The following is a 14309-nucleotide window of genomic DNA, read 5'->3' as shown; positions in this document are numbered from 1 at the left end:
AATTTGCGGCAAAAAAAAATATTTTCTTTCGATCTGCCGCGCCGACAATATCGCTTCCGTTGAGATTGACCACGAAAACTTTTGTATTTGTCAAACTAAATAATGTCAAAAGACATAATGTATATGCTTTTCACCTCTAAAAAATTTTGTGTCTTTGTTGTGTACCAACAAGGTAGGAAGCATTTTGTATTATGGTGATGAGTTAGGTAATTAATTGCAACAAAAAAGTTTATTTTTATTCAAACTTTCACCAAACAATAACACTTTTATTTCAGTTTCAAATTTTATTCATAATTTATAGTATTCTTTTAAAGAATGTGTTGTGCGGTCAAATTTTTACTTATTTAATTGTCAAAACCATATTCCTTCCATAGAAAATTCAATTGGAAGAAAAGGAAAGATAAATTATTAATTTAATATGTCTGTGCATAATAATCACGGCTGACAGAAACACTTTTATTTATTTTTTTGTTAAGTGAACTGTCAAGACATATAATTTTATACATTAAAACATTTGTGAATGTATAACATTTCAAATTCTTTTGACAGCTTCCATTACATCTTACGAGAAATAAATTAAATAACTTACTTTGGTAAACGCCTAGATGGAAAATTTTTTTCAGCAGTTTAGGAACAAAGGCAAATTTAAAAAAAAATGCAGCGGCATATTTTCAAATTCTCAAAAAGTTAATTTAACATATTTTTTTGAAATTTGTAATTGATTCAACAACTCTCTAAAAATTATAAATTTTTTATATAACCCAATCAATACAAAAAAAATTTAAGTTATTGCTATTTTCAATGAAGTTAGTTCGGCTGGAATGCGGTCAACTTAAATAAGTTTTGGAGTATTAATACCATTTAAGAATAGCAATCATTTGATTGTTTAAATCAATGCGAAAACAAACGAAAGTGTATATAATGTAAAATGTAAGGTATTACGAATTATGGAGTAAAAATACTTGTGTTTAATGTTATAAGACAACTCTATTTCTTATTGATGTTGATTTTCTCCTTCTTTTTTAATTTTGTGCAAAATTTTTGTGTCATCGCATCGTATATTCATCGAGTTCGAGTAGAGCAAAGAATATTGAATATACATACTATTATTACACTATATTTGTGTTGTGTACTACTGCTACGGCAAAAGCTTATTCAATCTTTTAGTTTCATTTAGGTTTTTAGTTGCTATTCAGCAATTATCAAATAAAGTATTTTAATTTGAGGAATACACAAGAAGCGGTCGGTTAAATCAAAAATATTGTTGTTATACAGACGTCATAAAATTAAAATTGTTAATAGTTTTGCATTTTTTTTTATTTTGATTATTAAGGAATTTTTTCATAAATTTATTCTATAGTTTTCTTTAATTATTAAATATGGTATAATGCTGGTAATTTCTTCATTTAAAAATTGGGCTTTATCAAACAAATAAAATAAAATTAAACAAATTGTGAATTTATAGAAAGTTAATTGAGTTTTTTTTGTTGTTTTTTAAAGAATAGTGTTTTGAAAATAACAAAGTAAAAAAATATTTTTTGAAAAATATATAAAATTTGCATGGATATACGCCAGATTTTTTAAATTTTGAATTTAATAATCTGGGAATTTTAAGATACTAAATTGGAATGGCTCTAAAAACTGAATCAACCACATCAAAAAATTATGAATTTGTTATGAAAAATCTTTTAGCCGGTGGTAAGTTCTTTTGTACATAACATTAATGTATTTAATATATTACGTTCATATATGTATGTATATATGTATGGATAATACAAGGTGGAATTTTACCCATCTGCCTAGGTATAAACAAATTCCATTTAGTATTGATTTTCCAATATGAATCAAATTCTAAATGCACTATTCTTATCAGTATATTATTGTTCAATGCACAACGAAAATTCCTATATATATGTACATACATATATATGTTATGTAGTTTATGTAAATACGTAAGTATACATACAATATTTCTGGGTTTACAACCTGTTGAAATTCTGCACAAAATAAAATAAAGATAAAAAGATAAAAAGTAGGCATCTACTTAATACAATTAATTGTTATTCAGTAAAATTGTGCTTAGTTATTACTTTCTTTCCATATACATATATATATAATAAGGATGTATGATAAGAATGTATGATATGTGTGCCCGCATGTTTCGACTTATTCTGATGTATAGATTAATTATTCATTAATTTAATTTTTTTTTTTTAAGAACGATTAAAAAATTGAAATTTGAATAAAAATTTTTTTTAAAGACAACACAATTCAACATGCATACATTACTTAGTAATTATAATTTTTCCATTGTGTTCTGTTTGTTTGAGAAACAGGTGACGAAAAATTTTTAATTCTACTGTTTATCTAAGAATATGTGCATACATACATATTTATATATGCATTTTCTGCATTCATTGCAATTTTTAAAATATACATATGTAATCAGGTACCAAACCATCTAGATTATTAATCAAAAAATATAAGTAACTATCTATCAATACTTCACTTTTCACATTCTAATTAAGGTCATTTGGTATTGGATAGCTTAGGTATAATTATTCAAAACTAATAAATTTCCATTAAAATGCATGCAACATTATTTTAGACATGATATGAGTGCATCTGACATAAATTCATACCATTTGCGATAATTTCATACAATGAAAATTAATCGTAGTCGATTGGCAAGCCAAATATTACACTACAATAGTTATTATTATTATTATTGTGGTCTCATAATAATTATAACATAATATGTACGTACATATATATATTATGAAAAAAATCCAATTATTAAATTTTCTTCGATTACGTGAAAAAATGTTAGCTTTTTAAAATAACAATAAAAAAAAATAATTAAAAATATTAGAAAATCTAAATTTATGTGAATGTGATGTGATATGTAAAACAGCTGATTTGGGGAATAATGGAAGAGAGAAAGAAAATTTTCAAAAGATAAAAATAGAGAAAATTTCTTATTAAAAATTAATTGAATTTCAGGGTTATTCAACAATTTAGAAAATGTGTTGGTTAATAATAAGTATATTCGATTTTTATTGACTTAAATAATTTTTATTTTTGAGTTTATTTATTAATATTATAGATTTATTTTCCATATTATTGTATTTTTCTTATATTTTCATTATTTATTGCATTTTACATCACATATTTCCTACAACATTCTTCTTATTTCCTTTATTTACGATTTGTTTTGCTTGACTAGGTAACCGTAACCGTTAATTATAATAAAATCGTTAAGTATTACTTCATTATTCTAATTAATAATTTTATTAATTATATGAAAACAGCTATTCTTAGTTGAAAGATTCCATCTGAGTCGTTTTGTACACTTATATGGGTATACATATATAATAAAATCTTTGAGATTACTAATTTGTTAATATGTTTAGATATTATTACATTGTTAACATTTACATAGAGCAACAAATACCTACCCATGCCTCTCCTTTTTATTGCACAATAGAACGTATTTTGGAAATTAACGATAAACAATCCTTAAATATATTAATGATTCCAATTAATTACTAAAAATTTTGTTATTATAAGGTTAAGATGACCAAATCTTTTAATTTCTGTTAGAAAACAATTAATTTTATTAATGATAAGGGAGCCAAAAATTTGTTTTATAGAAAATTTGATTAAATACGTATAGGTTATACTTTACGTAAATTAAAAATAATTAAAGGTTTAAAAAAGTTAATTTTTTTTTTTATCTTATAAAACGTTTCATAACCGTGTTATGAAATTTTATCATGTGCACATTTTAGATATGTATTTAGGTGCCTACTTCATATAACATGGTTCTGCATCTCTGAATACAAAAAACAAAATTATTTTTTAAAACACAAAAGAAATAAATGCACAATACTGACATTACTTATTAAGTATGTATTGTTCAAAATATTGCTTAGCGTAGCCGCGTATATAAAATTTTTTTATTAATCTATCCATTTTTTTATACTTACATTATGTATATAAATTGGGGTAACCGTCTCTGTTTTATATTTAACGCCGTATTTTATTGTAAACTTTTGCATCTAAAAGTTAATTACTCTTTGAAGTAGATTTTATTTAATATTATTCAATTATTTTATATTACTGATAAATGGCAGATTTGTTTTGATTTTCCTTTTAAGTAGAAATATTTCTTGTCGAACAAATATTTCCCTCTTGATTGTTTATTGGTTCGTCGTTTTTAATCTGAGTTGATTTTTTATTACATTGCATTTGACACGTTTTTGTTAAAAATGCTAAAAATGCTAAAATTAATAATAATTTCGAATATAATTTAGTCCTCTTCTTTAATTTTTAAAATTGGTAACTTTAATATAAATTTAAAAATTCAATTCTCCACGTGCTCTTTTAACTGAATAAAATTACTCATTTCAACTGTTTATTTATTCTATTAATTGTGTTCACTGTTTGTATTGAAATATTAAATATACCGAATATACAATTATTATATAGGCTCACTAGCATTAAACTAAACATTGCTATCCGTTGTGCTAGCACCGTATACATGCATAAATGTACGGGAAATAAGAAATTCAGCTTTAACTTGAAGATCACGTAATATTAAATTTTTGAACAGAAATATTGACGTACATATGTATGTATATATTTGTTTATGTGGGTATGCCTTAAAAATTATAATTATATTTTTTTTAATAAAATAAAGTAACATACATAAATACATACGTACATTCATTCACAATTAAATAATGAAGAAGTGCATTTAAAAAATATATGCTTGTATGTATGATTGTAATATTGTAATTATACAAATTGTTTTACGGTGTGGTTACGTTATTCAATAATAAAGTAGAGGAAAAAAAGACAAATTTTTGAGTGAAAGTTTTTCAAAATGTTTTTTTTTTTATATGTACGTTTTTTCCCATTCCATGAACTTTTTTAATGAAAAGTATATTGTAATTTATATTTGTATCTTGCTTTTAATCCATTAAGTTTGTATGTACGTACAAATGTATATACGAGTACATATGTATACATATGTATGTACGAGCCATTTTCAAGAAATACCTATTATTATTTTTAGTTACAACGTTGTAAGAGTCGAAACAAGTTTACTGTGACATTGCTCTTTTATTCATAAGGAAGTTTGTATATGTATGTGCCTATCTTGCTGCATATGAAAATATTGAGATATGTACATAAATTACACATAACGTTTTCACTTTTACAACACGTCAGACCGCATTGTATTGGTTTTTTTTTTTGTTTCTGCTTTTCTTTTAGAAAGATAAATGTTTTTGATGTAAGGTTTTTCAGGAAAAACACATTTTTTTTTGTTACATCACACTTGTGAAATATTGTGATTGATCAATAACTGTCATCATGGGGTATTATAAATTTTTTGAATTGTTTGTAACATTTGTATGATAATTTAAGAAATAGTTTTTTTAGAATTTGAATATTTTCTTGTTTGTCGAGTTGAATACATTTGAACTTGCGCTTTATTTTGAAAATTTTTTCCCTATTTTGAATCGAACGAAAAGTGTTTAAAAGACAGAATTTCTCCTGAATGAGTTTTGTTATACACAAAAGTAGATTATATTAATATAACATTAAATAACATATAAGTACACAAATGAAAAACTAACCGTAATTATTATTACGGCTATTTAATATAAATGTACAGTACAATTCAATTCTTATTAATTCAGGCTATCATTTATTAAATGTACAAAAGAGTACCCCATTTTTCATAAAATTTTGGTCGCAATACAGAAACATCTTAATATAGAGGGGTGTTAAAACCAAATACAAATAAAAAATTTTTCGTTCATTTAATAGTAGTTTTCGTAATAAAAAGATTTCGATAAAATATACGTATTTCAGTGTAAACTATAAACTGACATGTGTAAAATTAGATACTAAGATGCTCTAAAGTTGATTTGTCAAACCATTAATAAATATTTTAGATTACTTTTACTTTCAAAAATAATAAGTAAACAGTTACTATAACCGTATATAAGTACATATTCACTGTAGGTACTCAAGTAATTGCAATAAAATATTGGTATACATATGTATGTATGTATGTATGTATTAATTATACGATCGAATCAAAAATGACCAATTTGTGGTAAAAATTTTTGTGTTGGTATCGTTAAATATTTTAGTGGGTCGTTATAAATTTTTAACATTATTTATGAATAGTATACGTACTTGTATACCTAGGTACTTTACAAGTTTTTTTGCTTTTTAATTAAACAAGTTTCATGTACACACATATACATATTTTGTTTTTCAATGTTATGTAATGTGTAAGGTTTTTGTTTACTATAGGTGAAGTTTAAAAATACATATTTGTTTTAATAATTTTAATATTTTAATATATATGTTTGTAAGCATTTATGTACCTATAAGTTTATATCTGTTCAAAATTTATTCAATACATATATAGGCACATACATAGGTACATACTTATTTAGGTTTTATACCAAATTTGTCGTATGTATAAGTTCAAAATTTTTACAATGTCTAGTCCAAGCAATTTAATTTTTACTTTTTTTTTTTATAAATATAGTTTGTAATTTGTAATTTTCATCCGATTGTAATTATTATAGTATACTGAGAGAGATGTTAAATAAGTGAATAAATTTTAGTTCATGATTTTTACATACACACTATTTTGTATTAGATGAACTCTATAAGAGTTTAAAAATTAATCTCTTAAAATGTATTAATAGGTCACTTAAGTAATAATTATTACTCACTTTGAATCAAGTTTTTTAAATCAAAATTTTAATAATTTTATTGATAAGAGAAATAATATAGGAAATATTTTGCTATCTTGTATATGGGTTAAATATAATAGACTATTTACTTACATACATAAGTACTTATTATTTCTAAAATATTGAAATAGAAAATTTTTTTTTGATTTACCGTATTGAAGGTCTCAACATCTATATTCCGGTAATCGTATCGCATGCAAATATCACATGATTTAATACCATCATCTCTAAGTTGTACTCGTATTGTATGCACAAGTTCTATAGAAATCGTAGATGCAACAGTTAAAGTGGTACTAATGTTAACGTGACAGCAAATGTCATTGTTTGCTTTCGGTAGGTCATGCTTTTAATTAAATAAATGAATAAAATTTAAAAAAATTAGAGAAGTTAGTAGTTACATATAAGTTAATTTTATACCTACTCGGAATTTGCATGGGATAATTAGAAAATAATTATTAAATTTCGTTTACATACATATATGTATGCACATATAAACAAAATTTTTTGTGACATCGCGTCAGCTGTCAATGCTACCTAGTTTAAAAAAAAATTTTTCTAGCCTCTACATACACGACTACCAGAAAGGCATATTTCAGGTGACGTGACGAAATAATTTTTTTTTTATCACGTTAGTGACGCGACTACGTCACTTACGTATATACACATATGTGATTATATCTCCATATATGTATGTATATCTAAAATAAGGGCCATTAACACCATAAAAATTATTTAGAATAGAATAACAAAAATTTTCAAACATTAAACGTTTTAATGATTCGTTTTATTTTTTTTTTTGGTGTAATTGCTCGCCGGACATTGCTCTTCAAAATCTTCAAGTGCATAGCACACTTCATTCATTAAGTTCATGTACTTATTAAAAAAATTTATTGTATAATACTATTTTTGTTTTTCCACTTAAATCTTAATTATATCTAAGCGAATTAGTTTGAATAAGAAATTTATGATTAGATTCGAAATAAAATATAATTATAAAATATTATAGATTAAAAAAATAACTGTAAGTACAATTATTTACTTGTGTGTTTATAAAATATTTTTAGTATTGTTTATTTTGGTTTTTTGGATTCATCCGGTATTTTCTTAGAATGTAAATTTATATGTGCATATATGTATGTTTTATATGTATGTACGATTTTTATTGATTATATTGTGTAATAGTAATATACATAGGTATATATACTTATTCATATCATATTACAGTTCTAGTTAATCAAGTGTGCGATTGAATTCACTGAAATTAAAAGTGGAATTTTTAAAAATTTTATTATTGCATAAATGAATTCAAAGAATAATTTTCAGTTTATGTACTCGTAGTATGTTGAAATGAAATTTTTTACTGAAGAAGTTGGTTTTATTTTTTTTTAAATTATCTACTTTATAAAATTATTTATTCAACTTTTGATTTATAGTAAAGATAACCTATGTAGGTTGTTTCAAAGTGTACTCTACCATTTCTAGGATATTTGTCATTCCATAAACCCTCAACATAGTAAGAATTACTAAAACTTTAATATCAATTTCGATTTTTTTTCTTCATGTTTTTAAATGTTTCCAATGAAAATTTTATAATATTGATGACCGTAAAAATATTATTTTCCTTCCTTTTCAGAATAAGGGTTTGACGCATTTATTCGCTACAGACATTTAATATATTGTTGCAAATATAATAAGGATTTGAGATGTACATGATGACTTAATAATTTACATTTTCTTTTCAACAACTTTTGGAATTTTAATATGAACCATAACCCTTTTCAATTTTCCCAATATACGAAATACTGCCTGTATAATTTTTTTCAAATTTTTCTTCAAATTATATTCACTTATTTGCAACTTTAAAATTTTATTTATGCAATGAACCTTAATGATCTTAATAATTTTGCGAAAAAAAAAATTATTTACAATACAAAACTATTTGTTTCCTTTGTCTTTTTTTGAATAATAAATGATATTTATTCAATATAATGTAAAGCGCTATATGAATACATACATACGTTATATATGTACATACGATTCTTATTATTATGTAGATATTGTCGACATTTTATTCAATAGAGAAAAAAAAACTTTTTTTGTAATAATAACCATTCAACAAAATTTTTTTTTTAAATGTACACACATTACATACTCACTCAATGTTATAGAAACAATATTGTAATATGAACACAAATGTAAATTGTTTGCTCTTGTTACATTATTACTTAATATCAATATCTTTTCAAAGATCTACGTACATATATGTATGTGTGACTGTATGATAAAATTTTTGTCATTAATACTGAATCTATGAACAATGGGAATACAATTGTGCAAGTTTTGCCTAGTTTTAATGGTTAATCGCTCTAATTGCTATTAGGTATTGTGGTAAAGTAAATAGAAAATTCCGTATAGATTTTCTAAATTCAAGATTTTTAAGCTCGAGATATTGAATAAATTTCAAATTTATGATTTTATGATTTAAAACTAAATTCATTGTCAATCCAAGTATGTTCAAGTTCCATTGTTATTGAATAATTCATTTTCAGCTAAATATGGTCTATGTAATGTACCTAATTGATTTTAATATTTTATTTAAAATTTAGTGATATTTAATTCTTATGAAATCACGATCGAGTGTCGTCTATATTTGAATTATAAGAGAACGTAAGTTATGAGCAAAAAATTGAATCAAATGAAACGTATTCGATTTTTAGAAAATAATGATTGTTATAAAATTTCAATTTCATTAATATTTCTTACACTAACTTGATTAATACTAAACCTTTGAAAGCATAAAGCACCTACATAACCTAATCTGTTAGTTCCATTTGAGATTACATGCTGTGCAATCGATCCTGATGAGTTTAGCAAGTTTTTTCTTATTTGTGTATTTACTGGTTTCTCTGTTGGTTAGTGCCCACGGGTAATTGTTGCCAATTGTTCAAGAATGCTTTTCAAATTTGCGTGTCAGGTTTCACTGCCATATAGTATAGTACTGACTTAATACAAGTGGTGAATATTCTAATTTTTGTGTTTCTGGCCAGATGAGGTGACTTTTTGCAAACGTTGTTAAAGGCAATCTAATTATGTTAATTATATTCAATTTAACTCCTCCATCGGTTAGTTGAAACACCTGAGATACTTAAACCTTGTGTCATTCTTGATATATTTATTTTAACTGACTTTTTTTTCAGTATGCTAACTTGTAACCCAGCTGCTTTCGGTTTTTCTTTCAAGACTGAAATTAATTTTTACCTACATGTCACTATGTGATTCAACCAGCAGGGTAACATCGTCTGCTTAAATAATAAACTAAGTACATATAATTATATTTTTAGAAAATTTTAGAAATTAAATACTACAATATGTACTTATCCTTTCATTTTTCAAATACTTATTTTAAAATGTAAAGAGACGTATGTAAATAGGAAATAAAATAAGTATTACATTTATTTGTTTCTGAAAACTGATATTGCATACAATAAACAAATAAATAATATAAGCTTTATAATGCAAGTACTTAATTAGTTATTGTTATCAAACTGTTATTAAGAAATAAGTAAATGAATTAACAAACTTTCACATGATAATCTATACTTCAAAAATTTTATTTATGAAGATAATAATAAAGTGATTATACCAAAGATACTACATAACTAGATTATAAATTTTATTCGAAATTTCGAAATCGTAACCATAGTATAATCTATATTATATTTCATAGTTAGTTATAAGTAGTTTTTATATATGTAAGTACTTACATAAATATTTTGAAATATAAAGTTAACTTGTCATTGAGTTGATACATGGACATAACGCCAAAAAATATTCTCACTCAAAAACTTATAACGTTATTGTTCTGTTTCTTCTCTCACCCGGTGAGTAAAAATGGGAATATACGCATTTATTGTAGTAAATTGCAATTTTAGAAGTAAAATATTCTTATAAATATTTATTTACATTTACTAACATGAAAATGTCAAATTACAAATTAAAATTAAAATTTAATTAGCAAGTATACCTCATTAAACACACGTGAGAAAAAAAAAATTGCTAGTACTTTTGTGTGTATGGTAAAATTAATTATATCTCAATTAATAATTTTTAAAATTGTTTAACGAAAAAAATATTTTATTTATTTTTGTTAATCAATTGCTTAAAAAATAAAAGTTTTTGAAATATATTTGATGAGAAAAAATTTCTCTTAAAAAGTATTTGGAAAGCTTCACTTTTATCTGGCAAAAAAGGCAAAGAGGGGCAAAAATAATTAAAATAATTAAAATTTTAAATTAATTTATATAAAAATAAATATTTTAGAAGTTTAAAAATATTTAATTTTTAAATTTAAACCAAATTACAAAGGTGTGTACCTACTAGAACAAAAATTTAATTAGAGAGACTCTACTGTATATCACCTACTGTAGCGAAATATAGCAAATAGAGAGTAAAATGACAAACATAATTTGCACGAACGTTGTTATCGAAACTGTCTTGCTAATATTGTAACATTTTCAAGTAAAATATAAAAATTAACTTTTTTTTAAATTTAATTTGAGCATCGGATTCAAAAACTAAGATATAAAACTGTTTTATTATTTTAATTATAAAACTAATTTAAATTACTCTCATGTCGTTTTGTATAATTAAGAAGATATATGAAGTATGGGTGAGCGCAATTATACAAAGACCTTCATTAAGTTGATTGTTATGCATAAAATTACTTAAAATTTAATAAAAATAACTTTTTTTTTGTATATTTCTACATTATGACACTTGTAATTGACATTATGTTTTAGGCGATTTATAATTATAATCTCTTTACTGCCATAATACACAGCCAAATACTAAGAAGAGTTAAAATAAATTGTTTACCTTTGGAATATTTAATACTTTGTTCTTCAATAATATTTAAATGTGATAAAATTTTTTTTAGGTGACATTAACATAGTAAAAAAAATTTTGTTTTTGCGCTTTTTCAGATTGAAAAATTTATATAATGTAGGCTAGTTCTCATTTTTGTACTTCACATGAACGTACTGCTATGATGCCTATAAATTGCAAACAATGTTAGTAATGTCTTTATTTGAAACATTTAATTTTTATAAGTAAGTGTCAGAATCTTGGTCATACCCATAATTTTTTTTGTTCTACTTATTCGGTTGAATTTTTACAATCTCGTCAATATTCAATATTTCTGCAAATCAGAACAAACTTGTTAAAATTTAAATTGAAATCATAAAAATTTGTTAATTCTTAAATACATAATTTCTATTTTATAGGTATAGCTGGGATGTGTTCTAAAACAGCTGTTGCCCCGCTTGATCGTATAAAAATTTTATTACAAGCTCATTCAAATCATTATAAACATTTGGGTGTAGTCAGAGGTTTACGCCATATTGTACATAAAGAATCGTTTTTAGCTTTATATAAAGGAAATGGAGCCCAAATGGTTAGAATATTTCCATATGCTGCAACACAATTTACTGCATTTGAAATATACAAAGCCGTAAGTTAATATTTTTAATATTTTTATTTTAAATGTAATTTTAAAAGTAAAATTTTTTATATATATATTTTTACAGAATTTGGTTGTTTTACTTCCACATACAAAATTAATACAACATGCAGATAAATTTATAGCTGGAGCTGCAGCTGGTATTACCGCTGTTGCATTAACATATCCATTAGATACAATTAGGGCGAGACTAGCTTTTCAAGTTAAAGGAGAACATAGATATACAGGAATTGCTCATACAGCTTTAGAAATCTTAAAACATGTAAGGATACACCCGTGTATAATTAAAGACTAAATCTTTCTTTAAATTTATTCTAATTATGATTTCTTTTTTTTTAATTAATTTTAAGGAAGGTGGAATTCGTGCTTTATATCGTGGGTTTGTACCAACTTTAATAGGTATGGCACCATATGCTGGTTTCTCATTTTATTCATTTGAAATGTTAAAATATTTTTTAATGAAATATGCTTCACATGTAACATGTAAGAAATGCGAACGAAATACTGGAGGTTTAGTTTTAAAAGTACCAGCAAAATTATTTTGTGGTGCAGTTGCTGGTGCTATTGCACAAAGTTTCTCATATCCATTAGATGTAACTAGAAGAAGAATGCAATTGGCAATGATGACACCAGAGACGTCAAAGTTTGGGTATGATTTTTATTCTAAAAAAAATTTAATGTTGTAAAATTATTATAGAAATAATTGGTGTATAAGTAAAGAATTTTTTATTATTATTGTATTAATAATAATTTTAATATATAACTATTTCTTTAACTTTTTCTTTTGTATATATATTTATATATATTATATATAAATAACTGTTTCTAATGGTTGCATTGGGTCTTTAAAAATAAAATATTTTCTTATGAATTTTAAGACAGTAAGTATTACATTTGATTTCAATTATTTTATAAATTCTCATTCGTTATGTGTAGCTTTTGTATTCATTTATTTTGACTAAATCACATATTATAAACGTTGCTTTATTTATTGTATAACTTTATTATGAAAGCTGTAATATTTTTAATGTAAAAATTTAATGCATGATACCAGCAGTTTTTATAATTAATAATTTTTATACAGCGTTTTCATTTATTGAAAAATTTTAAACACAATATTTAATTATTAAAATATAAATTAATAAGAGTTTTGTTCAAAAATATACGATTTATCACTATTTAATTTTAAATTCATCCCACTAATTATTTTTTTATTAATTATAATCCATTAAATTTTTAAATATATTTTTAGTTTGGGTATGGTTACAACTCTACGACTGATTTACAATGAAAATGGTATTATAAAGGGACTTTATCGTGGAATGTCAATTAATTATTTACGTGCAATGCCAATGGTAGCAGTATCATTTTCAACGTACGAACTACTTAAACAGTATCTTCAAATGGATACTGGTATAAGTTTAAAATAAACATTTTTTAAAAACTTATAAGTTGTTAGGAGATAAATAAAGAAAAAAATCAATTAGTTAAATAGTTTTTTAGATTTTAAAATAAAAAACAAACCTTCGATTTGTGGTTCACAATAATTATTCGAACACCGATTATGTAAAAATTAGAATGTTTTTTTTATTGTAATATCTATATAAAATTCTATTAAAAATTAGATAATTAAAATTACTGTAAAAAATTTAAAAATAATTAATGATTTTAATAATTTTTGATTATAAAATAAATAGCGAATTTTAATATAGTTATTATATAACGCAGTAGATTCTGATGTTATTTATGAATATAATATTAATAAAAGAAAGGTGTGTAATGATAACTAAATTACCTGAACGTACAATAAATTTAATAACGATTTTATTTTATAAAATTAAGAAAAGTAATAAAACTTGAATGTAATAAGACATCGAAATTGTATTATTACTATAAAGATATATTGTGTTTATCATCAATAAAAAAATATGTTATAATAAATATTATGTGTAGAGGAGAAACTATTCTTATTCTCCCTTATTCTAGCAAGAGCTGTACGCGACTAG

At 23.7% G+C, this 14309-nt stretch overlaps 1 protein-coding gene across 2 annotated transcripts; it reads left to right on the top strand.

Annotated features, from left to right (window-relative positions):
* Positions 1–1115: 1115 nt before the first annotated feature.
* On the top strand, positions 1116–13923 carry LOC129619283 (solute carrier family 25 member 16-like). Of its 2 annotated transcripts, none has more exons than XM_055534460.1 (5): positions 1116–1698; positions 12068–12294; positions 12371–12565; positions 12654–12952; positions 13556–13921. In XM_055534460.1, the coding sequence occupies exons 1-5, from the start codon at positions 1629–1631 to the stop codon at positions 13731–13733; spliced, it is 969 nt and encodes a 322-aa protein (XP_055390435.1). In that variant the 5' UTR covers positions 1116–1628; the 3' UTR covers positions 13734–13921. The 2 variants fall into 2 exon arrangements, with proteins under 2 accessions (XP_055390435.1, XP_055390437.1); XM_055534462.1 differs by lacking the exon at positions 1116–1698 and adding an exon at positions 11782–11854 and having other exon boundaries at positions 13556–13923.
* Positions 13924–14309: the final 386 nt, after the last annotated feature.

This window comes from Condylostylus longicornis, unplaced genomic scaffold, assembly GCF_029603195.1.
Source record: "Condylostylus longicornis isolate FDR11 unplaced genomic scaffold, ASM2960319v2 ptg000011l, whole genome shotgun sequence".
Taxonomy (NCBI): domain Eukaryota; kingdom Metazoa; phylum Arthropoda; class Insecta; order Diptera; family Dolichopodidae; genus Condylostylus; species Condylostylus longicornis.
This window is presented reverse-complemented; position numbering and strand designations above follow the sequence as displayed.

Bases quoted from the DNA above. Each gene is read 5' to 3' on its own strand.
- LOC129619283 (XM_055534460.1), top strand. From the start codon at position 1,629: ATGGCTCTAAAAACTGAATCAACCACATCAAAAAATTATGAATTTGTT. The intron at 1,699-12,067 runs GTAAGTTCTTTT...TCTATTTTATAG, and splicing joins GAAAAATCTTTTAGCCGGTG to GTATAGCTGGGATGTGTTCT. The intron at 12,295-12,370 runs GTAAGTTAATAT...ATATTTTTACAG, and splicing joins CATTTGAAATATACAAAGCC to AATTTGGTTGTTTTACTTCC.